The sequence below is a fragment of the Parus major genome, chromosome 4 (genome assembly GCF_001522545.3).
Source record: "Parus major isolate Abel chromosome 4, Parus_major1.1, whole genome shotgun sequence".
Lineage (NCBI taxonomy): Eukaryota > Metazoa > Chordata > Aves > Passeriformes > Paridae > Parus > Parus major.
This window is the reverse complement of record NC_031771.1, coordinates 9000701-9028500: the sequence shown is the minus strand read 5'-3', so window position 1 is coordinate 9028500 and position 27800 is coordinate 9000701. Positions and strand designations below refer to the sequence as shown.

Here is a 27800-nt window from a genome sequence, read left to right as displayed (position 1 = left end):
CTTATTTTGTGGAGAGCTGGCATGTGTCTATGGGACACCAAAAGTTAATTAAACAAGGGACAGAGCAAGGGAGAAACCCCAGGGGCTCAAATTCAACCAGAACACCCTGGGCTGCCACCTCAGGAGGGTCTGGGGTGGAGCAATTCTTCCAGGGCTCATAGGGCACATCCCCTGAGGCAGAGGGTGGAATTCCCTCTTGCCCAGGGCTCTCACTTTAACAATGAAATTGAATCTCTGCCTCCCTGGGCGGGGGGCACCTCACAACTGATCTTTTTTAAATTAAACTTTGATTGGCAACTTAGAATGTTTCTAAAACTTACACCATAGAAATCTCAACTCCCCCACAAAGCACCCACCTTGCTCTGTGGAACACTAAAAACACTAGCGCCCAACAACAAAACAGACTAAGCAAACAAACAAAAACAAAATTTGAAACAAATGCTTAGATCTAGGACAACAGCCGGGCAAATTAAGCAGTGGTGGTAGTTAATAAAAACATAAAGGTTTTTCTGTTTAGTCTCTTCCAGTTCTTGATTTTCTTTTAGGAAGGGAATAGCTCTTTGATCTCCTCTTATGAGGGGCAGAGTTCTCAGCTCCTGCCCCGAAGATAGGGCCATCGCCATTTCAGGGGATGATGATGAAACACTGGCCTTTGGAGCTCGGGTTACAGTTTTGACTTTCCCGGAGGGGCTGCTAACCACCATGGAAAAGGCACAGCCCCAGAGGTGGAGCAGTGGGAGAAAGGGTTGGAACTGAAGCAGGAATTACCGGGGGAAGGGAAGGTTAGGGGCTGGAAAAGAAGGAGAAAGGCGGGATAAAGGATCCCAGACTGTGTAACCAGCGCCATCTTGGGAAGGGGTGGTCCGGGAAATATTATTTTCATTTTCCCGGACAGGGAATGGGAATGTGGAAAGACAGGGGATAAAGGAGGACACGAGACGGCAGGCAGATGGTAGCAGACCTGCATTACTTTGGACATTCTCCATTCCTTGCCTGCCTTCAGGAAAACAGGGGATGGGATGGCAGAGGCATAGGGGTGATGGGGAGTCAGCAACAGCCCTGAGCCATCTTGGCATTTTTTATCCTTTGTCCTGCCCTTAGGAACACAGGAGAGAGGAAGATATGGGGAGGTATACACAAAAAAAAAAAAAAAAAAAAAAAAAAAAAAAAAAAAAAAAAAAAAAAAAACTTTGCAGAAGCCAAAAAACAGTCCACAGGAAGAGCCATACTGTCCATAATTGTCCATAATGTTAATATTGTTCATAAAGGTCCTTCCCATGTATAAAAAAAATAAAACCGTCCATAATACATCTCGTTGGGTAATGGTAGATGTTTATCCCAGTGCCTAGTCTTGCCCCCACCCGCTGTAAGCCCTTTTCCTCCGTGCCCCTGAGGCACTCTCAACTTGGCTCTCCTGCCAGGTATTCTCGAGTCCTCCTTTCTAAGTTGAGGGTCTCGCCAGCTCTCAAGCCATCAGCTAGGGACATACAGGGTGTCCATGGAGCCGGTCCTGCTATTCTCCTGGTGCCTCACTGGATGTCCACATTCTCCACCATTGACACACTGTGCTTTTCCATTTTCCTACCATTGTACCCTAATAGTGATTAAAGATACAAGTTACAAAACCTCTGCAAAAGAAGTTTTTATTTTGATTGTCCTTTCTTGTTCATAAAGGTGCCCTAAACCAGTGGCCAAGTGTTTTTGGTAGATCTGTGCACGTGTAGATAATCATCAAAACATGAAAAGGTCAATTAGGAGAATTACTTCAGTATATACAACTGATGTTGGCTGAGGAATTTAGTTACTAGGGATTTGGGATTGCGGTTTCCAATATGGGATTTATAAAAAGAGAGATGCTTTCTATAGACTTGCATGTTTAATTTTGCAGTGATAATGCAATGTCACTTGCTTCTAGCTTTCTCATACAGTTGTGATGATGAATGGCATAAAATGGGCTGTTGAATGAAACAAAAGTATTTTTCAGTAGAAGAATGTTTCTTAATATTGACTCTATAATATAGTGTGTCCAATTTAAAAAATAAAATCATATATTTATTTTCTTTCTAAATGAGACCTAGGTGTACTAGCTGCTAATTAAGTAATAAAAGCTGATTTTTTTTTCCAGTTGATCTGATTTTTAAGTTCAATTTAGAGGATCTTTTACCATGCCTTTCTGTTAAGAACAGCATGATTTGGGGTTTTGGTTGTTTTTTTCTTGGTTGAGCTCTATGGCTTTTTGCAAGGACATAGCAATCTTTACTTCCATTAGCCCCTTTCCCTGTGGTGGTAGTTTGCCTGTTTCCAGGTAGATTCTCTTTAGCTTGGGAAATTTTGGTATGAGTGTATCTCTTTGACATGTTTCTCTTAAGACATTGACAAAAGTGTAGGTAGGGTACTTCAGTGTGAAACTGGGGTAGTGTCAATGCCACTCAGATCCTTTGCCCTCTGTGAGCAGAAACTGCATGGCAGTGGTGCTACACAAAGAGGAATTAGGAGGGAGTGCATTAATTATACAGATTATCTGGGAGGTTGTGCCTCTGCATGTCTGTCAATCATTTACTATACAGACTTCTTTAAGCTTGTGTCAGTGCTTAAACTCTTGGACACTATCTTTTTGTCTAGCTGTCTGATTTTAGTTGTCATCTTTCCATTAATCTTAGACAGGACTGAACTTTCTTTAAAGAAAGGAGATAAACCTAACTATTTTTGGAGAGAAAGTGCTCCTAATTTCCCTCCCTCCTAACAGCTTGTGGGCCACAAAACATGTAACTTCACTTTTGCAGTAGTAATAGTCACAAAGTTTAACTAACTAGAGAGAATTGGAAATCAGGACAGGAATTTCTTCAGTAATTTATGTAGTTATCATAACTTCCCTAGCAAATGATGACTATAAAATACTATATATATATTTAGCTGCTTTTCTCTATTAAAATTCAAGAGATATCTGTCTACAAGTTGCTGTACTTGGTCTCCCTCCTGAAATTGTTTCTTGGCTGTTTTATGTTGTGTCATCCGCCTCAGGAAGCTGCTGTACAACAGCTTGACTATAAGTCAGGCAAATCTCCAATACCATTGAGGTGAATCTTATTCTGATATGAAACTTAATCAACTGTACATTGAAATAATGAAAACAGGAGGAACTGAACATTGCAAAACTTTGTTTATTTACCTTAGAATGCAGCAGAATATTATTTACAGTGGAGTTGTTTAAAACCAGTATTGATTATTGTAATAGGCTTCACTGTGAATTCACAGATAAACATTTTTGTGTAAGTACAATACTTTTGTGCTTGGATATATCAAAATATATTCTAGCAGTGGAGAAATTAATTTTATGACAATCTGTAGGACAGCCTGTGCTAATTGCATTTATTGTGTATTATGCACTGGAGAAAGGGGCTGCCTGCTAGACTCTGTCATGCAGTTTGCTTTTCAGACAGTCACTTTGTCTTTTATAATTAACACAGCCATGCAAACATGAAGTTTGTTTCCTTTTTTTATTTTGTGTTATTGAATAATTTTTTTTCCCCTTTTTTTTTTAAGAAAGGTGTATGACCATGGGAACCAATTAACAGGCCTAAATTTGTGTAATAATGAGACTTGAGATCAGCATTGGAGGCATATGACTGCTGTTTCAGTCCATCTCACTCACTTTTCTATCATTAGCTTGTTGCTTTCTTCCTCTCTGGATTCCTTGGTCAATATTTTACGGACAGAAGTAATAAAGTGGGCACAAATTCCTGCTGCTCATGGTGTTACTGGCTACCTCCTTCCCTCACATTTGAGGAAACTAATACTGACCTGGTGATCCTTAGGGACTTGGGATGGTAGAGAAATCTATTTCAAATGCAGGTGCTCTGCAAACAGGTATCAGAAAATTGCTGCTACTTGTCCCAGGGTACTGAAAAATATCATCAGTTTTCCAGCTCCATAAGCCAGCTGGATTTCGTGCCATGTATGGACTTCTTATGTTGACACTGATTTTATTCTTTTTGCAGTATCCCACATCCCACCTTGCCCTATACAGGTTGTCAAAGTGCAGTCCTTGGTTCTGTGGGGATATGGTCTCTTCTTTTATGACTGGGAGCAATCTGATGCAGGGACCACCTTCACTGCACCATGTGGGTGCAGAGTGTCCTTCTCAGCTTTATTAAACTACGGCAAATAAGCTGATTTCATCCTAATATGTTATGAAGTATCCTAAAATGAATTAATTATTTCTCTGATGCTCTGTTGAACAGTATGTATGTGTGAGAGCCTCTTCACATCTCTGCAGGCAAAGAACACAAAGCATGTACATAGATGTGTGTGTGCACTCAATGCTGTTAGCGCAAAGTAAAATTATACATGTTTTTATCATATTAACGTACGATCTGTAAGCTCTTTTTTTTTTTCTCCACTGCTTCACTTCTGTTTCTCTTTTTACATTGTCTTTCTTAATGTTTGTAATCTCATGATATTGCTGGAAAGTTTGAAATGCATGACATGTCTACTTGAAGACTGTCATGCACTGCTGATATTTTAAAATCACAGAATCTGACACTGCTCACAGCAGTTTTGCCCTGGACCTTTATAAAGCTCTTTGTTGATTTGTATGCCTGTAGCATTCAAAAGAAACTTTAGTTTGATGATTTGTTGATTTTGTTGTTGTTGGCTTTTTTGATTAAATTGCGTCTTCAGATTTCTGTGTGGGAAGATAAGAACTGGAGAAAGAAGTGCAACTACAATGCAGTAAGTCCCACTGTTTAGCTTAATTGTGTTGCATTACCTTCTCCTGCAAGTAATGCATGTTCCAGATTGTAACATTCACATGTATCAGACCAGTACAGGAGTGAATTTGAGAATAAAATAATAAAACTTTTTTAAAAAAAAAAAAAGATGCAAAAGTGAAATTAGATCAATCACTGTTTTTAAACACATGCAAAATACATATTGCTCCTCATGCAAGCAATGCAGTGTTTACTGTTATATTGATGCCAAGCTTTTAATAACAGCAGCAAGGGGAATATTTAGTGTTCTAAAGACCAAGAGATGAAGACTGGGAAAGTGTAGCTAGCCTGTCCATTTTATTTTACTGGAGCAACAGGCCTTGTTGGCTTTGCTCAGTTAATTCACTTGACACTTTGATCAGAACAGCTTAAGCTGTTGAAAAATTTTCAGGCTTATAACCACACACTTTGGTTTTTAAATATAACTGTGATTTGCTGACATCTAATGTATTTCCTTTCTGCTTGGGTATGCTGTAGTCCATTTGTTGACATAGCCTAGTTTGGATGCCAGTTTGACACTAGAAGGAGAAAAGAAGTGAAGTTAAACCATGAGGCTATAGCAACTCAGGGGAAGGTTCTTCATTCAGAAGGCCCTTAAGCTGTTCTCATGCATTTCAAAATTATTATGTATTTGTGCTCATAGGCACCATCTAGACACTGAATACTTATTACTTTTCTTCTGGATACTTTGTTAATTAATATATGCTTCTTCAATTGCAAAACTCTCTGGAACTGGTTAGTTTTTAATTGTTTCTTTATAGTCAGTAATTAATTTGGCTTAGACAAAATGAAGTTTTACACATGTAAATTATGAAGAATTATGTTTATTTTGCAAGGTTTTATAGAAGACCAGATTTGTATAGTTGCAAGATGAGTGTATGCATTTGAGTACATATTAAACCCTGATGGTTTGTAACCAAAATAATTATTTAATTTGGAAGCTTTGGGGGTAACTATTTTTTTAGATTTTACTGTAGGAGTTGGACTTGGTGGTTCTAATGGGTACTTTCCAATTCAGCACATTCAATAGTTCTGTGACTTTATGATTTTATGACATTGAACTTTTCTAGGTATTTTTTTTTCCTGATTCATGACTCTTCATTTTCACTGCTCAGATAATGCACAGTATTGCTCCAAACACATTTGTTTTGATTCTCCTTCTTTGCTATGTTTTTGTAATTCTGCTGAATTTATTCTCGTCATTTTCTTTTGTCTATTTTTACTTGGTGCCTTTTCATTATTATGAAATGGTCTGTTAGTCTTCTTTCCTTCCTTTCAAAAAAGCCAGCTGTTCAGAATAAACCAGGGGAGATAGACTATGCCATTAACCTTGGTTCTGTGCTGCCAGTGAAAGCTGAAAAAGCATTTGGTATCTTTCTGGAGTTTAAACTCTTGTCTCTTCCAAAAAGTAGTCAGTGATACTCTTTTCTTGGGGATATACATCTGAATTGTTATTTGTTTTTGATTAATTGGAAGTAAACTATTTGTGGAGCTGATAATAAAGGAATTTACTTGGAACAGTACTGTCATTCCCATATAGTTCAAGAAATAGGATGGATTCTCAATAATTACTCTGTGGAGGGATTACAAAGGGAAAAGTTATATTCATATTGGTTCTATTGTTTTGGTTTTGCAGGGGTTGGTTATATTAATACACAAAGAAAGTATGTCCTTTCTTTGAATATTAGGAAACAAAGCCATGTACTCTGCAGTGGGATTGCAGATCCTCAGTGGAATATTGGTGCAGTATTACAGCACTTTAGCCAAGAGTCCACAGACAGGATAAAGTCTAGAATGAAAACCTGGCGGTGTTCATGAATTCATGCATCATTTATAGCACTTACCTGTCCTCATTTTTGTGATGAAAACTTTCATTGTCCTGAAGAAGTTGCCTCATTTCTAACATCTGTTTTGTGATGGTAAATAACCAATTCAATACAGGTGACTGCAGCTTTACAGAATGGAGAGGGGACTAAATATTTACTGACAATATTTTAATTGAAAGAATTTAATGCTGTAAGTGATCCAGTGTCAGGGGTTGTTTTTTTTTTCCAGAACATCTGATGCTGGAAGGACAGTTGGTACCATTGAAGTCAATCTTCTGAAGATGGGAGAGCTAGAGGAGGGGGAAACAGACCACATCACAGCAGATACCCAGGATCAAAAGGTGGAAAATCAGTTTATTGCATGAAGTTAATTAGAATGATCAGTTTTACCAGATGTCTAAAATACTAATTACCAAATTGGGTCAAGGACTTCAAATTTATGGACACTTATCTCCCTCAACTGAAAAAAGAAAAAACCCTCATGAAAATGTATGGAGTAATATTCTAACCTGAGTTTCCTAGCCCATTTCCTTCTTAAAAAAAATAGCTTATTTTTATATCAACTGAATGTATTTGATCAGTTTTGATCAAAAAATTGTCAAGAGAGATGCCCTTGGATCAAGGCCCTTGGATGCCTTGTCTTTTTCCCTTGGATAGCTGCTCTGCTTTCTGCCCTTAAAGTCCTGTTCATGTTGATTTTTATGTGCAATCTGTGCCCACAATAACGAAAAGCTTGGAAGAATGACAAGCAAACCAAAGAAGAGATGAATTCCTTTGCAGAGGGGCAGGTTCATCTGTTTCATGGTGTTTCATGGGTGCACACAATTTTTGCAGCCCTAATATGGTGGTTTACTGCTTAATGCTATGGTGTATTCTGTTTCTCATTAAAAGAAAAAAACCAAAACTGCTACAGAGAATGCAGCATTTTTTTGTTTGGAAGTAACATTTAAGACTATTTTTTGAGAAAAGGACATTATTTTTAATATCTTTTTTGCTTAGCCAAACAAGTCTGCTTTTGGGTCAAAATCTGAGGGTAGATTTTATACTTTATTTGACCAAATATCTCAAAGGACTTCAGTGCCTTTTTAAAACAGTTGACGAGTGGAACCAGTTCCAAAAAGCCAACAAATGCTGTGAAATCTTTCTGATTTTGAACTGTAAAACTTGCATAATATAGGCAACATGAGCTGTATTTTCAGCCCTCTCTTTTATTTTGCTTTTCTTCCACTTCAAAATGTAGAATGAGACTGCCTGCAATTATTTGAGATGTAATTAATGAGCTGTGTCCTGCCTGGGGGAGACAGAAGGCTTTGATAGCAATTTTCTTGCTATTAAATACTTGTAAAGAGAGACCAGACTCATGACAGGTGTATTCTCTGTGATCTTAAAAGGAGTCCCTGGTTTGTACAAATCAGTTGCAGCACAGTCTTGGTTTATATGTTGATAATGAGGATGCAATTGTGAGAATGTGGAGTTATTGAATTAATATAAAATAAATAAGTTTTGAACTGGGCTTGCTCACTTTTAGATAAACTATGTGCAGGAATTTCTCATGGAAGAGAAAGTCAATGGTTAAATTCATTTTCAGATATCTCCTGGTAGAGAGTACATCGTGTGTTGCTCTCCACCTTAAGTTCTCCACTGAGCTTCTAGGAACTGGGAAAGCCCTTGGCACAGAGCTTCGTATCACCTTTAGAGACTCCCATTTGTTTTCTGGCTGGGGGTAGGAGGAGCATTAAAAATATAGGTTATACTACATTTAACAGAGGTGTACACTGATTGCTTTTTTCATAAACTTTTTATACTTTTATGCACTAATCTTATCAAAACAATATTCTGGTTCACTTGTATAAAAAATTATTTCAATCAAAAAATCAAAAAACACATTTTAAAGCACATTCTTCTGCTTCCTACTTTTCCCTTGTTTGAAAATTAAAGAAATGTTTTCTTGTACTGCATGTGAAAACTGCTTTGCCTAAAGAAACCTCTTTGAAAGCACAAAACTTGCCAAAAATTGTTTTAAACTAAAGTGACTTATTCTTATAATAAAACTTACTTATTAAGCCAAACTATTAATATCTCTCAACATTTCTAGCATTATACTGGAAGAAAACATTTGTGTTTTATTATGGAATGGCTGATCACATCTTGTCATTTTCTTGACTATAATTCTGATTGTGTTACAGTATCTTGGAACAGAAATATAAAGATAAAAATGTAAATTGAAGTTAAAACTTGAGAAGTTTATATTATTATCAGTGATGGTTTTCAGCCTACCTTTTATAAACTGCCATGGATTTATTTCAGACCTCTGAATGCATCACATTTGCGACTGTCTTTCTTTTGCAGTCTGCATTGGTTCGTGAGTGTACACCCACTGAAGGCATAAATGGGAAAGACAACCTGCCTTCCTTAAATGCAGGTAAGAATTACAATATCTGTAAGAGATGGTTCTTGCAATGCTATGTCTGGTCCTGAAGAAATCACACTGATTCATGGTTGAGCTCATAAATATCTCTTCAAATGCTGCACAGATGTGCAGATATTGATTTAAATTCAATATTTTAGTGTTTTATATATATTTGACATTATCATTTTACTAAGAAATTTGAAGAAATGTGTGTCAATTATGCTTTCTGAAGCAGTGCTGAAATCTCCATCTCCTACATCTTTACTGTTTGATGCTTTTCAAGACTGTCAGTGACTGCTGTTGGCATGGAATTACGTCATTGCATTCTTTTAAATAATGATGCATTACTTGTAAGTGAATACCCGGAACAATTAATCTCTCTCATAGCTGATGAAGTGGCAGATTCAGTTTGATCTGGAAACTATCTGTCCTAGAAAGAAGGGAGCTATTGGCAAGGCATTCCCAATTCTAGGTCAACTCTGGGCTTGAATGCATGGTGTTAAACTAGATGTATTTCTCTTTCATTATGCTGAGAAATATTACATGCTGGTATGCTGCACCATAAAACTTTTATTAGACCAGGTTTATGAATCTCCATTACTCTGCAGTAACAATGTCACAAGTAAGTTATATGGGTCATCTGAAACCACAGCGCTGTCAAGAATTCTGTGTTTGCTGCATACAGTTGAGGAGGAATGTTTCTGAAGTTTTACAACCTTTCAAAACCTTTACTGAAACTTTTTCATCTGACTTCTCTAATAGGGCAGACTTATTGAATCACCTTTGCAGTCTGAAGGAAGTACTAAAACCCTCCAAAAATTAAATTCGTCCATAAATGCATGAATGCTGTAATTTTTTTCTGTGAGTTGTTGAGACTAGATCAGAAAAAGTTTCTTCTACAAAACTACTATTTATTTTCATCAATTCAAAGTGAGAAAGATGTTAATTGAGAATTACTGAATGTACAGGATCTACATCTGGCTCCAGAAATTCCTGAACTGGAAATAGCTGGAGACAGGGAGGGTATCTTGTGTCTCTAGGTATCTACTTATGGCTTTCCTTGGAGACAAGATAGTAGAGAGTCAGTTGAAGGATTTGGTCTAACTCAGTGCTGTTGTTTGATTCTGATTCTGTATGTCATCCAGATTAGTGGGACTTGAAGAAATGACATTTCCGTTTAGAGAAGAATATTGATTCATGACTGATTTTTTTCTATTTGTTGCCTCCGTTGTGTGGGTTTGATTAGGGTTTTTTTGTATGAGAAAATGCTGGAGGTTGTGAATATATTTTGTTGGAACTTCCAAGGTAGATGTTGGTTTTAGGAATATTGAAGTCCAGATCAATTTGCCAAGAGTATTTGCAAGTAATTCTATAGTGTATCTAGACAGCATTTTCACATTTATTATTCTCATATATTAACACAATATAAAACCAAACCCCACACAACACTAATAGAGCTTATGAAGTCAAACATACCATGGAGGGCACTTTTTTTAGTAATTTTTTGGGTTTTCAGGTTTTTTTAAAGAATTGAGGGGAAAGAGCAGAACTGCAGGTGCGTATGCAAGAAAGGACAGCACGCAGGATATTGGAAAGAGTTTGCACTCACAGGAAGTTTGATCTGATAAACAATTACTCTTCAGTCTGTTTCCTGCACTTGCAACTTTCTCTTCTCATGCAGCATCACCTCCACTTTCCTGCTGACACCTGGCACTGGTTCCAGGTTTTCAGCCCCACTCTTTTTATTGAATTTCCAATTTTTTTTATTGGAAAATTTTAGCTCTCCTTTCATACTGTCAGCCTATTTCCTCAATCCATCAGACTTCTTGCCCAGCATGCCCCCATGACTGGGCTTCATGTGGATTAAGGCTCTCTGTGTTGCCTGGAGACAGACTGGATTTCTCATATGGGTACCTGTGCAGAAGTGTCAGGAAACCTGATAACATCAACAGTACCTGCACTGCTTTCCCTGCTGTGTTCATACAGAACTACCCCTAGAATAAAATGTATTCCATATACATACATATTTAGTACATGTGTATACTGTTGTAAAGCTTTTCCTGTACTTCCTGTTTCTTGTTGTTTATCAAGCCTTCAAAATGATGAAATTGAAAAAAATACCCCTCTGTGAATCCTTACGCCTGTAGGCATGGAAGCATGCTGGCATTCTTCTGAAAGTTAAATCTTAGGATAGGGAACTTGCAGCCCTTCAGTTCTAAGTTCTAAGATGCTTACTGAGTGAGTGGGAATAAGTAGTGTATTTCAGAACCTTATCGCTATTCTATCTATACCCCAAGAGACTGAATTTACATCTCAAATTCAGTTATTTATTTATAATTCTGGAGAGTTTGCTAGTTGTTTGCATGTAAACAAATTGCATTCTAAATAAAAAAGAGAATAAAAGTAATTGAAATTAAGAAAAATTAAGAAAGCTGTAATTATTACTCTTGAGGTAATACACATCATATGCCTATGCTACAAAGAAAGATATAAATAGAAATACTGTTAATAAATGGCAGAGATATGCTTTTATCTATGTTCAGCAGCGAATGAAAATAAAACCAGAGTATTCAGTCTTTTATTATTTTTTTATTCTACTTTCAGAGGAAGCAATGTGAAGGATATTGCATGGAATAAAAAGCACAGAGTTCTTCATATTTGAAAATGAGAATGTCAAAAAGACGTTCTATATAGAGAGAAAATATATAGAGAAAAGCTTCTAAAATAGGCTATTCTCTTTTTTAACTGCTACAGTTCATGTGGATTTTGTTGGTTCTTTTTAATGCCGCTCATGATCACTGGCTAAGTACAGGAAGGATTAGTTTATGAAACTTCCACTCATTTTAATAACAAGTTTTTATAAAAGCCAGTTCTAGTCCTGCATTCTTGTTGTTTGGGTGCTTTTACATATAAGCCTTCTAGAATTATGTTCTAGACAACTTGTTATAGTTAGAAATTAATTATTGTTGTAATTGGAAAGGAAGATATTTCTGAGATTTTTATGGAATCGTATGCCTTCAGTAGGTCTTTTTATAAGGAAAACATCAAGTACAATGTAGCTTTTATTGACAATTTTAAGCTTTAGTAATACTGCATATTGGAATTTGTATTCTTTGGGAAAAAATCCCAGGCTTTTTTTCCAAGTTTGGAAATGAAATTATCTTCCTAAACCCATGGAGGTATGATTTGAACATTTAAAAAAACTTAAAACACACTTGAGATTATACCCATCTAAAAATTCAGACCTGAATCAAAGACCTGAAAATTCAGCTAGTACCTGGAGAGGAGTTTAATAGTTCTAGCAATGAAAAAATCACAACTTTGGATCCATATTTTCAGTGTTCTTTCTCCCTTGCTGCAATCCTCATGGGTTTTCTGGGGTTTGCTTTTTACTTTGTGAGGGTGGTGGTGACAGGGGGGAGATGAAAGAGATTCTTCAGTTACATATTTCCTTTAGGTTCTCACAGATTAATGTTTATTTTTTAGTGTAATAGATTCTGAGTGTGAATTTAAGAGCTGTTCTTGGAGAAAAATCCTTTGATAAACTCCTTAGGAAGTAGATAAAAAAAAAGTAAAATAAAGAACAGAGTCTTTTGTGTCTGGGTCATCATCATTTAAAATGTCCCAGTAATATGCACCAGCCTTCTCCCTACTGATCAGGGGGCACAACAGAAAAAAATATACCCAACGCAAAATTATCATCTGGTTTGGCACTTTTCTGTTTAAGGCCAGACCTGAATTAGCCCTTTGTTTCCTGAACTCTCCGACATTTGAAAATTTTCATTCCCTGCCTTGTTAATGGGAGATGATTGGTGCCATGTATCAGCTTTGTGAATTGAAAGAAACTGTTAGAATTATCAATGAGACTGATTTCATTGATTACAAGAATCTCAGCAAAAAGAGAAGGAAAAGCGGAAAACATGCATTACTGCATATTTTAATCAAGTGATGTAATAAGGCCAAACACTTGGTGAAAGTTGATCATAGGCACATGGAGATGCTTATTTTTGTAGTTAAATCTGCGTGGTGAGGATCCTTAAACTCTAAAAGTGTGTGGAAAAATGTTTGACCATTGAGATATTTTGAATAGGAGTAGTAAAGAAAAATTGCTTGTTTTCATATGGCAGAGATTTCAAGCATCTCTTTGGCTTATTTCATAACACTAAGTCAGAATTTAGTTTTTGAAAGTAAAATAACTAAATAACTAAAGGTAAAATGACTCTAAAAAGTCTTCCAGTTTTTCATCAAAGACTAATGATGAAAGACATCTCAGTAGAGTGATAGGAATGCAGATCAATACAATTGCTTAAACATTGTTCCTTTCTTTGAGTTGCCAGCAATGGGTTTATTATCAGTTTATTTAGATATCTGTTCTTCTTTTAGGCCTTTCCTAAAGGATTTCTGTTAAAAAACCTGATTGCTTAGACAAGACAGTTTATGTACCTTTCATTTTTCGTTCTCTATAAATCACCCTACATAAACATTAATGGTGTCAGGGAGTTGTGAATTGAAATGTCTATTAGCAGCTGTCATTTTGACAGCAGCAGTTTCCCCACAGCACATGGGGAATGCATTCCTCTGAGTTATAGACTACTCAGTGGCAGATCAATGGGAGTCTGCTGGAAGGCAGTTTTTCCAGAAGGCAGAAAGAAAGGTACCAGTGGAGGATTTGGATGGCTGTTCAAAGTCATTCCAAGTTAGGATGCTGTGAACATGTGTGTTAAATGTCAATCATTTGTCTCCAAGTAAGCTTATCAAAGTAGTCAAATAGAACTTTTTCTTCATCAGCTTTTTCCTTATTTGCTCTTTCTGGAAAATAAGAGCAGGGTAAAACAGATAAGATGGAAAGGAGAGAGTAGAAATTTCCTGCCTTTATTATACAGCATCATTGTAAGATATGAACAGAAATGTAGCAAACATGTGAAAACTGTAAAATAAAAGACGTGATGGGTTTTAAGCATAATCTTCCAAAATACCAAGAAATGTGATTTGCAATAGTGATCTGAAAACAGTGTGTGTAACATATGTGACAGGGCTGTTACACTTATTTCTATGTAGAGGCAGTGTCTTGACCACATCAATGATCAAGGTTACTCTAATATGGTCAAAGGTCAAGTTTCCTTTAATGTAGAAACATAACTTCTATTTGTGTTAATAATTTGCATGTGCATGTCAAGGGGAAGATGCAGCTAAACTCTGAGTCCTGTGCAATTTATTGGAATTGTGAGTGGTTCTAGCAAGTGGTAAACAATGGTGGTGAGTGTATTAAGTTCATTGTTCATTTGTGCATTCTGTTTTTCCTAACTTCACCTTAAAGGTAAGAAAAGAGAGTCTAATTTACATTCTCACTACTTAGAAGACCTAAATGTCCTTTTCAAAGCTTATCTACTGTGTTGGTATAATGTGATTTATTGATGTACTAGTAATACTTTGTCCTCCACAAACTGGTATAAAAATGAAATGAAAATTAAATGGTTTTAGTAGAATTTTAATGGTTCTAAAATTAATTTTGTAAGCAAGGGGAAAAATAAACATATTAATTTTTGCAGGTTACTGTAATAAATTTTCAGAGTCATATAACCACAGTAAAGCAATGATGTTATTTTTCCTCTTTGCAGTGTTGAGAAACCCAGTCTGTAAGTTATATAGATTCCCTACTTCTGACAACAAGTGGATGCGGATCCGGGAACAGATGGCTGAGACTACCCTCTCTTTCCATGTTCCTAAAGAGCTAATAAATCTGCACATAAAGGAGGATATGAGAAGGTAAGGGAAAAGCAGAGGGAATAGTAAGTACTAAATTTATTTTTTTTGGAATCATGTGAATGATGAGCTAAAAAAATATTAATTTGAAGTTGGAAATGGGCAATTTCTGGCTGCTAAGAATTTTCAGTTTTAACTAAACAACGTAATTGACTGCTCACAATTTTTAGGACTCCAGTGACCTCCTAAGTTCTGAGCAATGAAATCTGCTGAAGTGCAGTCATGACTTTAAATCTGTGAACACAAACATTTGGTTAACAATCTAGCACGTTAATGTAACAAGGAATCAGCAAACGACAGGGATGTGATGTGAACAACACTGTGGCATGTTTGGCTATGTATGTCTGGGTAGAGTTAATAACCTAGACAAGTATTGTGCAATGGAAAATGACAAATTTGTAGTGAATAAAGGACCAGTGAGGATAAAAAGGACATTCCTCTAGCTAATCTAAATTATTTGGCAAAAGAAAAGGATACCAAAGTAACGTTTGTTTGAAACCTTAGTTCATGTTTGGCCTTGTAACCAGGAGAGATGTCTGAGAATCATAACAATGTTCATGGCCTGAGAAAAAGGAGAATAGGGAACACAGGTATCCTCAAATCCTTTGCATGTCCAATTTCCCACTGCAGTGATTAAAATAGCAGCCTGTCCTTGAATCCTTGTAAGCTGTGCTGATAAAATCTGGGGAAACCCCCTTATTTTAAGTATTGCAGGGCTGCCCTGAAGACAATGCCTTCTTTTTCCAGTGATAATGGATGATGTGGAAAATATTGCCTCCTTCCTCTTGAAAGTTGCTTCACACATAGATGGGCATCTGGTCTCATGTTTAAAAGTAACTTTGTGACCTAGTATTGAATCCCAAAGCCATCCTGTGTGCTTTCAGGCAATTCTTCTGTTGTGGTTTACAGAGGTTGGTTGTTCTGCAATATGGAGCTTCTTTTCTTTTTTTATTCACCCCATCTGTTGCTTCTGTGTGATGTTTTTTTGCCAGTAGAACAGCATGTTGGAGATTGGAATCTTGATTTTAATAAAGTCAGTGGACTGATACACACTTATGCATGCTGATGATGGGTTATAAAAATCCTATGAATTGTTATAATACTTTATTTTATTCATTTAGTACTGTGTTTAGGCATTTATGGCCTCATCTTGTTTGGGAATACTTATGTGCAAGGTTGTTTTTAGTAGTAAGCAATAAAAATAGATTATGCTGACTCTCACAGTTCTTGCACTTCCCATATTTTCATTTGCCCCAAGGGTAAAAGCCTTTTAAATGTTAGAGGATTACTTTAACCACTTTTACTACTACTGCATTATTCTCTTCAAAGGCATAATCCCTTGTTGTTATTTCATATTATAGGATTCACCTCCCTGGATAAACTCATAGTAAAAAAAATCACCATGGTGGGGTTTTCTCCTCACCAAAATAAAGAAAATATTTGAGAAAAAACAAGTAAAAGCTGCACAAAGATTCAGATAAGTGTTTTTTATTTTCCTGATTGCCAATGTGGTTTAGCTGTTCAAGCCTAATTGAAAGTGTAGGTGTGAAAGAAAGACAAAGTAATTGATACAGTCTGAGGGAGGAGATAAGACTAACCAAAAGGAACAACAACACAGAATACTAGGCATATATATAGGGGCATCTGTGTCATCTATCATCATATAAGAATGTGGGTTGAAGCTTCAGCTTTGTCTGGGCTTTCCTTTTCAAAATAATAGTGAAGATTGTGAAGACTGTTGTGGAGTCCTTACACTTGTAATCTAGTAAAATGTCTGATGAGGATGCTCCTATATTAGGTGTTGAGCTCACAGAATACAAAGCACACATGCAAGTTTTCTCCTGCATCAGAAATGACTGTCCTGTCCCACCAACACTGCGATTTTTTTGGGAGAAAAATCTATGCAGTCTGTATTTTATTTCTTTCATGTAACATTTTGGAATGATGACAATGTTCAGACTGTCTGAAAAATAATTTTCTTTCTGCTTCCTCTTATAACACAACTTCTGTTGAGCAACGGAGCCCCAGGCATCCATGCCATGTGATGGAAGTAGGCTTTGATTTTTTTTGACATTTGGATGTTGGTATTTACTTGACTTGTTTTTGAGCAGTGGCATTGCAAAGTGTTGTATTGATAACAGGTGATAGCATTTAATAAAAATGATTTTGGATAAACTTACCATGACTTTTGAAGATATTTGAACCAACCACATTCAGAGAGGCACTGTTACTATGCTTATCCACTTAAGGATTTTCACAACATTGTTTCTTATAAGTACCTTGTTTTCAACACTTAAAAAGTTCTCAAACCTGTCAGTAAAGTGTAGCTCAAATACATAAAAATGAGTGTTTACCTCATCATGCATCAAAAAGGATGTGAAACCTTTCTCTTCTTACTCTCCATCAGTACTGCATAAAGGAATTTAAGTATATGTATACACATAAGTGTAGCTTGACATTTGTGAACGGTGTTTAGACAATTGTCCTCATCAGACAAGATCAATTTTAAATCCCATTAATTTATAAACTAAAGGATAAAATATTGTAATTAATGAATACTGCAGAATTTTTTCTCGTCTTGATTTCACTGTTTGCAGCCAATTTTGTGAAGATACGGCCTCTGTGAAATTCTAAGAAGAGCTGTCATAGGTGACTGAATTATTCAGTGTTAGCTGTGGTACACTTAATAGGGAATTCAGATTTTACATTATTTTCTAAATTTTTGGTGTATATATTTCATTATTCAAAAATGAATTGTGATCTAAATTTCTAATGTACATATTGCATTAATTGAATGTTCTTAGGGCATCGATTCCTTTTGTTTTTAAAAATGAGATGTACCTCTTCTATCATATACATGAAAAATATCAAAATGAAACTATATGCATAATAAACAAAAAACCCACAGCAGTCAGAAATAAGTCAGATAATAAACATTATTAATAACATATGTGATAATGAATTATTATTAACCACTAAAACACTCTACCAGCATCTCATAGTCTGCAAACAGCCAACAAAATCAAGGAAGGATTGGAAAACCACCTCCAGAAATGATTCTCCAAACCCACTCTAAAATTGACCCAGCTGTGATACCAGTAGGGCTCAATTGCCAAGTCAAAAGCAATTCGAACATAATTCAGTACAGAAAACAGCTGGATCTGTTGGCAAACATTCCATCCAGGTAAAGTCAGGGCTTGGCCAGGGCCTAGGCTTTAAAATGGAAAGATGTCTGTTAACTCATTTTCAAAACAAGGTTCTTGATAATAGCAGCTATAAGATGCTTAAATCTCAGCAAACTGTTGAAGTGCATTTGTGGAAAGCAAATGATCAGAAGTCTTAGGCAACAGACCAATAGAACGATCTAGCAGTGGGTTTAATCTGAAGTTTCTCTCAGGGTAACTGACTTTCAGCAATGATACATTTTCCTGGAAGTCTGGAAGCACTGGAAAACAATAAAGTTACACTGAATTAGATAAAAGCAAGCCTTCTTAAGCAAGGGAAGGAGTTAAAGAGCAAGAAAAGTCCTGTTCAGGAACAGCTGTACAGCTTGTTTAAGGAGATGTATCTGCAGTTAGAAAACAAAAAGATCTCAAATGACACATCTTAAAAGTAATTACACAAAGAGATGTTAAAATATACAAGAAGCCAGCTATAAATACAACATCCTATAAATAATGCTCATCATAAAAATTCCATAAATTCACATTATACAATGAATATCAGCAATAAGGGTCTGAGATAGTAGTTTTCAAAACATTCATGTCTCAATGACAAAAAATGAAACAAGGTAAACTTCTGAACTTCCTAGTATTAACAGTCACTATTCTTTTGTGTTACCTATAGAAAACAAAAACAGCAGAGATTGTAACAAATAATAGAACATCTGATGAAATCAGGTGTAAAAGACTGCATTCCCCTTCATGCACAAGCAGGTGTGCAAAAGTGCTTCATCACAGTTGTCTCAGTCGTAGTCATCCTCAACTCTCTGGGAAAATAACTGTACTTTGCAGTCTAGATAAGTGTCTTCAGCAAAACCTGAGACAATTTAAATTAAACAATATTCAAACCTGGTAGAAATTAATTTTGACAGAAGGAAATAACAAAACTTAACCACAAAAGAATGCTAAAGTGATAAAACCTAAGAATACTCAGACCTAAACATAGTGAAATTTAAATCTGCTTCATTCTATCAACACTTAATTTGTATCAAATGAAAGCATAACTTATTCTGACGCTTATTACAAAAAAGGCAACTGAAAGTTTGGTATATAACTTTTGAACATAATATAGCAGCAACATGGATTTACTACAAAGATTACAAAGATGTGATTTACTATAGAAATTATGATTTTATGTAATTTGGCCTTGAGAATAACTCATAATAATTGCAGTTACTACTGAAAATACTCATACATAGTAAGAATTTTCCTGGTACAGACTTAAGTTTATTAGGACTTTGAAAGTGCAGTTTTATTAGAGAAAAACCACAACAATGCAGGGTTTGGAAAATTGCCATTCAGCTTTTTTAGCGCTTTGCAGAAACATCAGGTCCAATTTTTAATTAAAATCCTAAGTCCAGATAGGTATATATGCTGTCACGTGTTTTTAGAGCAAAAAGATACACAATGAAATTACCTTATTAAAGTTGTGGAAAAAAAGTGCAAATGGGTAATATATGGTTAACTTACATTTTTCTTCTTGTACGGGAAAGCTTTCCTAGCTAATTATTTTTTAAATCTTAAATACCTTCTGTAGATAACATTAATGAGAAGGTCGTTTTATCAGAAGCTGTAAATCATTCAATATTTTGATAATAGGTTTTAAAACTAATTATTGCAAGGTAACTTTTTAATTCTGTATTTACTCTAAACATTTCTAAAGAGGGGTTTTTGAAATTTCTACGGGGTCACAGCAGTTTTCTCTACTAAAACTTTAAATGCATCTTTAAATCTCTCCAGTAACTCCTGCCAAAAATCACAGTTGACTAAAAACACAAGGTTAACTTTAACAAAGGTATTTCAATGCATCTTTTAGACATTCTGATGACGGACGGAGCTCTCCGGCAGGAGTCAGGTGGGCCGAGCTCCACAGGGGGAGCCAAACCATACAGGGCTCGGGAGGAGGATTGGAGTATTGGCGAGGCTATAAACTGTTTTGCTATGTCAAAATCTCCTCCCTTTAAAGCTTTCTGTCCCACTTCACTCCAATGAACTGATTTTAAACTTCTCCTGGAAAATTCCCTTGGATTAAAATTTGACGGGTCTCTTCCTGAATCCGGTGACCCTGCATCTTGCAAATCTATCCCTTCTCCCGGGATAAAACGTTTTCCTCGCTGTTGTCCCTGCTCCTTGCCACAATAGAAGCGGCCAGAGGCGGTGCTGTAGGGAGGTGGCAACTCTCGGTGGTTACAAAATGACATAGGTGGCAAGATACGGAAGTGATCGCACATGCGCAGTGAAGGCCCAGAGGCAAAGCAGGTCTCTGCACATAGGCCGCAAATGGACATGCGCAATAGCGGTACAGGGCCCCTGCGCGCTGTCGTAACTGCGCTCGTTCGGGTGGGGTGCCTTCCTGCGTGGAGCCTTGCTTGTAACAGGGAGAGGAGCCTGCAGGGCTGAGCGAGACACACATGGGATTAGGGGTGGTTATTGGAGCTTTTCCTGCAGCGGCTCCGTTATGGGGGTGCCTCTGCTCTGTGCCTGTTCCAATGCTCCCCAGCCATGCCCTCCTGAGTTGGGGTGAGGGGGCCGATCGATATCTGGCTCCTCTTCAAAGGCAGAGATATCCTGCCCCTGCATTTCCGTGATCGATTTAAAAGCATGTTCTCCCGGTGTGAGTGTCTGTGTGTGTGAGAGAGAGAGAGACAGAGAAGATGACTGCTTCTGTGACGCAGGTCGAATTACAGAGTTCACAGCCTGTGCAGATTACCCATTAAAGCTCTTAATTACCAAAGGGACAGAAAAAGCAGCGAAAGTAGCCGAACTCCTACAGCATTCCAGAAAAACTTCTATGCTCCATACCAAGCAAATTCCACTGCATGCAAATGAGAAAGTCTCTTAACTCTTGCTTAGTTACTGTAGCATAATTGCTTCATACCAACTTTTTATGTTTGAATAGCCGTTCTCAGCATTTGTACGCCCAGGTGGAAGGGGGTGGGGGGGAGAGACTTGCCCCCCTGCTGCTATTGTTAACTCTTTAGTGGATACCACAGGACCTTTCGTGGGTAACCCTGGTGCTTTTCTCTTTGCTTTTAACTGCTTTAGCACTGCAAGGATTGACTTCCACAACGTGCTAAATCCCTTAGTTTACTTTAATCCATCACTCACGCCACACCAGAGGATTAGTCACAGCCTTTCCCACTCAAGGATATTGAAAACACTCCTGGGGGCGGCTAAAAATCCTCTCCCCTAATTTTTAAGACTTCTGGGTCATATTTAATTGCTCTCTTAGACAGTGTATGCTGGAGAATGTTTAGCATGGCTTGCTCTTCTTTTGACAGAGCCTTGCCCGTTCTCTCCAGGCTCGGCCACTCACCTTTTCCGGTATACTGCTGCGTGTACTGTGTATTTTCCGGAGTTTTTTCTCCTGGGAAGCCTCCCTTCCTGCACTCCGAGTGGAGCTGCCCTCCGCCTCCCACTCCCACAGTCCCGCCCCGGGCTTCCTGCCTTTTCCCGCCGCAGGAGCCCCCAACAAGTTCAAAGGGTCTGGGTCTGCACGGTGTTGTCATCACGTCACCAGGTCACCAACATGCGGGAGCTCAGGCTCTCTGAACAATGAACCAATACGATTTCACAGAAGCCATTTATTGATTACATTACACACTTATTTATACATTCTAAAATTACCGTTTACGGGATCACGCCTCTTTGCATTGGTGCCCCTTTCCTATCCATGCACTCTGCACGCACCCTTCGGGGCACAGGATTGGTTACAGTCCAGGTGTTCAACCACCCTCTGTTATCTGGCTCTTGTGGCCCTGTTTTCTTGTTTTTACCCTCTTCTTTCTTATTGTTAGAACAGTTTATGTCTCCACAACTTTGAGAAATTCCAGATGGTCTGATAATAAACTCTAGATCGGGTTTGGCTGGAGCACACCATGGCCCAAACTGTTCAGATACATTGGTACATAATATTACCTAGAATTCAGCAATGCTGAATCTATAAAATGCTAATTTACATTCTATATTAAGACTACCCTCTCAGATAACACTTTTTTTTTTTTTTTTTTTTTTGCAAGATACAGGTTTTAAGATGCCAGAGAATTCATTCAGTACCAATTAGCAAAGGCTGCTAAGATTCCCAGATGTTGTATTTGTGCACAGCATGCCCTAAGGAAGTCCTTATTGAGCAAATTTCAGCCTCCCACAATATGCTGAAAAAATGCAAAATTAAAGTGAAACATTTTGTCACTTCTGGTCACTTATGGCATTAGGGTGGCTAAAAAAGCTTTGTACAGTTTTATGATGTTGTTTGTGTCATAGACACCCTCACTCCCTATTTGGAATGATGCATTCTGATTAATAAATTGTGAGAAAAAAGAAAACAGAAACCTGAAAAAGATTTGAATGATTGAGTAATTGTTCAATTAATAATTGACTGATTAATTTTGCCACATATATGACTCCAAGCTGAAAGAAGGAAATAAAGTTTTAAATATAAACTGTGAAAATAAAATGGTTTTGCTCATATTGTGTAACTGAAGCAATATTGTCTTAAGCTGGTTCCACTGTATTCTGGCAAAAAATTTCAAAATTTCAAAATAACCAAACAAAAAACCCTTAAAACAATTCTACTATTCAGACACTACTACTAGACACTAGTTACTAAAATATAATTTAGGATAAAAGTGTAGATTCCACAGATGTCATTCTAAGTATTACTGAATTTGAGACTCTGGAATTGTCTGCTGCAGGACAATTATCCTCTGCTATTAAATGCAAATCATACAGTTAACCCCAAATGATCATGCTCTTTGAAGATGTTGAGGTTTTGAAAGATAAAGTAGTAAAATATCCAAGAAAGGGAGAGAGTTTAGCAGGGAAAGAGTTTAAGGTAGGAATGCAAGGAAAATGGTCTTAAGACAGGAAGGGAGAAATGAGTTTAATTTAGCTTATATATTGTCTAAACTTTTGTATAATAAAAAGGGGATGGTGGTGGATAGAAATTAAAAAGGAACTTAAAATTTTCAGCTCTTAGGAACAGTATAAAATCTTATTGTGGCTTTGCAAACCCCAGTCTATTCTCCTCACATATATAGGAAAACAGGCTTCAAAATATTTTTAAATGTATTTGTTGCTGGTTTTTTTTTTTGGTGGGTAGTTTCCTCATGTGGTTCTGATAGGATTTTTTTGTCTGTGTTGTTAACTTGTTTGGTTTTTTTCTGTTTGTTTATTTATTTCTAAACAATTTTTCAGGGCATACAAAAGGTAAGCACACCTACTTGAAGTTTTTAGTTGCCTGTCAAGTCAGGCTTACCAAAACTTGGAATAATTTTGGAAAATTCTGTAAGAAGACAAAAATGGAAACTGTTTTCATAAGATTCTAAAAGAAAATTATTAGTAAAGAAAGAAAGAAAAATATGCTGCTTTTTTTTTTTTTCCCCAGACAGGATTAACTCCTCTTTAATAATTATTTCCCTGTTTTGGAAACAATAAAGTGAAAAAAGTATGATTATTTTATTTCTGGGGGCAATGTTGTATTGTTTGTCTGGAGTTTATTGCCTGTATATCACAGAAGCATATCTTGTAGCAAAGAAAAATGAGAGTAATTTTATCTGCTTCTGTTCTTAAAAAAAAAAAAAAAAAAAGACAAAATGGTTATCCATATATTTTAGAGTGAGTTTCTTGAGAAAATTAATTCTTCTGCTCCTATCCTTAGAAAGAAGCTTCTAAGTTTCCTTTACATATGAGTGATTGAGTCATATCCCAAAGCTTATGGTGTATATTTACTCCAAATCTCCTGTTTGATAAATATTCATAATTTTTATGCTGTTATAATCTTATACAAGTTTTGCAAATATAATCTGCAAAAATGTCTCATCTTGTTTTGAATCCTGCTAAGCTTTTTGCTTCTGATGTTTTGTGAAAGTAGATTTCAGAAGCTAATATTGCTTGGTGGATGCCAAAATCACTTCATTTTTTAGGTTTTGAATTTCTCGTGTTTGCTTCACTAGGAATTTCATCATTGGATTTTTGAAACTGTATGTATAAAAAATTGCTACTTCGTCTTCATACAGCATTTTTGGTTTATATGCTTTTATCATATATTGTCTTAATTATTTCCTCTTCTTTTAATTGCACTGACCTTTTTAATTTCATCTTTCAATCCGTCAGGTTTTGTGCTGTGCCCTTAATGATGCAAGTGGCTATTTCTGCTATTTCCTTTTCTGAGACAGAGTAATCACACTCGAGCAAGTTCTTTGAGGGACTGCCCCCTTTTCACTCCTCTTGCTCTTAATATCTTGCTGATATTTTGTTTTCTTGTCACTGACCACAGATTTTCACTGTGCAGTCCTCAATACTGTCTGGACTGTTGGTGGTGGCTTTGCAGAAACAAGTTCATTAGAAACATGATTTCAGTATTAAGATTATGCATATCACTCTTTCAAAGTACTCCTTACTGAAATCAAGGGGTATTTTAGCACTTACACTGGTTTCACGTTAGTTGATATTTAGTAAGAAGGAAAGAAACCACCCACAGAAATGATTTTCCTGAGAGAAGCTCTGAAGATCTTCCTCTGTGCCTGGAAAAATAACAATAGCTGGCTAGCTCTGAGAATTGAGAACCTATTAAACCATTTAGAAGCTGGGTCCACCTCTGCAAATTCTACATCTTAAAAACACTCAAGCTCAGGAAATCTCTCTGTTGCTGGCGGCCCTGTAAGGTAACTGGGCTCCCCGGTGTGGCCGGCTTCCCTGTGGCCCGTGTGGCCTGGCAGGGCCAGGCTGGACCTCAACGGTGGCCGGACGGAGGACGGGAGGTGGTGGGGCCCTGGCCAAAGCTGGGCCAGGCCACAGCTGCTATTATCTTGCTGACACCAAGCCCTGCCTCTGCTGTTGGCCTGCACTAAGCCGGAGTCTGACTGCTGGACTCCGGGAGCGGCTCCCGCCCAGGCCAGGCCCCTTCACCTCGGCCCCGCCTCAGCGGCTGCCGGGCAGAGGGAGGGGCCCAGCACGGCCTGAAATCCATCACCGTGACTGCTTCAGTTACGGCCCAAGACCCATCTGCCGGTCTGGACGAGATATTAACCCTTTCACTGCACAGATGAGACCTGCAGACCTTGATCCTCTCTCAAGGGAAAAAAAAGGATAGAGTAATGACATGTAGAAGACAACCTGAAGACACCAAGGTTGGTAAAGGAGTCGTCAAGTTCCAAATGGAAGGAGAATGAAGAGATGCCCTAGTATTGGGCCTGGATGTTCTTTTGGTAAGGCCATGGAGATGGACTACGATACACTAAAAAAACCCCTTTAATTCATGAGGAAGTATGAGGGGATGGAGTGTTCAATCTGTAGATGTAAGCAGAGGCAACCATGATTAAGCAAAGCAAATGTTGAAGGAGCTGTGATCCCATGAGAAGCTTGAGCAGAGAGGGAGATTAGAGTGATGTAGACCCTTTGCCCCCAGGGAGAGAAGATTTCTGTTCCCAGAGATGAAGATGATAGCAGAGATAGATAAAGTTATAGATAGATAGATAAATATATGTATTTTTTATATAATTCGCGTGTATAGTGCATAAAGATAACTCAAGCATGATGCATAAAATATGAGCAACTGCGGGATTGCCACAATGACAACTCAGGACTTTTTGCAAAAGGACACAGGGGGCGCCAGGAAAGAGATGAATCCATTCAGATAAGACAAGCCACTAGTGATTCGGCGATCAGCACGTGATACCGATTTGGTTGACCATGCATCTCAATGTCAGTCTCGAAAGAAAAAAAAACAAACCACTCAGACTTCATCCCCTTCTGGGAAAAACTCAGCAAAATTCTACATCTCAAAGACTGCTGCCCAAAAATCCACTCAGACTTCATCTCCTTCCCAGAAAACTCATCAGCAGTTCAACAGCCAAAATATGAATATGTAACAACACATCACAGAGGAAAAAACTGAGACTTGTGTGGCCTCAGGCCGAAAAAACTGTATAAAACTCAGCACTCCAATAGACAGTTTGTGAACTTGGGGGAATCAGTGCAATAGAGGCTGGTTCAGAGTTAACCCAATGTCAACCCCAGGCTCGGCGTTGTCTCTAATTGTGGCTGTCCCGAAATTTTGATTCTGTAAATTTTTCAATAAAATCCTTATTGAAAAAATTTGATTGACTTATTAATAACAAAGAGAACCTTTGCTTTTGAACAGCTTATCCTTAAAATAATACTCCATAAGTTGATGTGGCCTATGAATGCAGCTGTAGGAGGACTGTGAAAATGGGAGGAACTTCACGATTGCACATCTTTTCCTGGGCAGCTGCTATTCATGGAAATGAAAAGCAATGAGAGAATTATTTCTTGTGGAGAAGTTTTTATGGCATAGCAAGGGAAAGCTCTTCTCCCTACAAGAACTGATGAAAAACTATTGTAGAGGTGGTGCTGATTTAATATCCCAGGTTTTGTCTCTACGTTGTCAGTTGGGAAAAGAAGTCAGGCAGTGTGAGGAAAAGAGTTCTGAAGTTTTTTATTCTGATTCTTCTTATTCTTTAAATTCTGTTAATACAGTTTTTTATTCACACCTTTTAAGTTTTGAGCCTGTTTTGGTTTCCTCCTAATTCATATCTCACAGCAGGAAATGAGTAAATAATTCTAGTAGGTGTACTGGCAATTTTTGCCAGCTCTAACCCCACCCCATTATTTGGTGCATTGGCCGGGAAACTCAAATTGGTGAACCTAAACCACTACAGCACTGGATATGTTTCCTTCTGGCTTCTTAGCTGTTGTATCTAAAGCGATAAGGACATCTTTTTCTGTTACTGTTGTCATTAGAGTGCATGGCACAAAGCAGGAGCTGTTTAAGTAGAAATTACCAACATGAGTCATACAGGAAATTAATTGTGCCTCTTTCAGGTCCTTTTAGTGGTTTACTACAATCATGTACCTAAGGTATTCTCAGAAATAAAAATGCATGAGTTAGTAAGTCAAAGATAGAATATTCATCTGAGCCTTGGGTTCTCAGCCATTTCTTGATAATGGACTTCTTGGAACATAATTAGGCTACCAAAGGAAAAAAACGTATGTGAGAACCAGAATGTACCTAAAACAGACTTAAAAATCAGCTAATTAGATAATATTTAAGGTGGAGAATGAGGAATGGGACAGCCGCAGTTTACATCCGCATTCTGTTCAGATACAAATGGGTGAAGATTATGCCAAGGCCACCAAGAAATGTAGCTGATTAATGAAGGCAGGAGACAGTGGAAGCTCAGACGTTCTTGGATGGAGTTTCTATTGGGCAGTGACAGAAAAGACTGGAGGCAGTTTGAGGAGCTGAATGGCAAGACAAAGACAAACACAAGATGAGGACAAACAGCTCTAGACAAAGCTGGGATTTCATTCTGTAAGATGAGCTTAAGTTGATGCAGAGCACAAGATCTGTCATGCTGTCGTGGTTTTAAAGCATCAGCTAAAAACTCACTAGAAAACTTACTCATTTTTTGCTGTGAGATATGGATTAGAAGAAGAGCAAAACAGGCTTAACACTTAAAAGAAATAAAGAAAGTTTATTAACAAAATGACAAGAATAAGAAACCAGAATAAAACCTCCAGAAACTATTTTTTCCCCACTACCCAACCATTTCCCTTTGTTCATATGACAACATAGAGACAAAAAAAACCAAACAACTGGTGGTTAAAACAGTCACAACTTTGCTATAGTTTTTTCATTAGTCTTTGTAAAGAAAAAGAAATTTTCTTCTGTCAATCTATGGAGTTTATCACAAGAAAACCATTTTCTCATGGCTTTCTATTTCTTTGATTCCAGCTGCCTGGAAAACTCTGCCATCAGTCCTTTCCTCCCATTTCACGCTACTCTGAG

The 27800-nt window shown here is 37.3% G+C and overlaps 1 protein-coding gene across 6 annotated transcripts in view; it reads left to right on the top strand.

The window, feature by feature from the left end:
• INPP4B (inositol polyphosphate-4-phosphatase type II B) overlaps nucleotides 1–27800 on the top strand; it is a 318553-nt gene that overhangs the window by 187382 nt on the left and 103371 nt on the right. For all 6 annotated transcript variants that reach the window (XM_033513502.1, XM_033513501.1, XM_033513500.1 and 3 more), the window contains 3 exons: nucleotides 6825–6936; nucleotides 8945–9017; nucleotides 14624–14771. In XM_033513502.1, the coding sequence (XP_033369393.1) occupies nucleotides 6825–6936; nucleotides 8945–9017; nucleotides 14624–14771 (333 nt within the window). The remainder of the gene's footprint in view (nucleotides 1–6824; nucleotides 6937–8944; nucleotides 9018–14623; nucleotides 14772–27800) is intronic.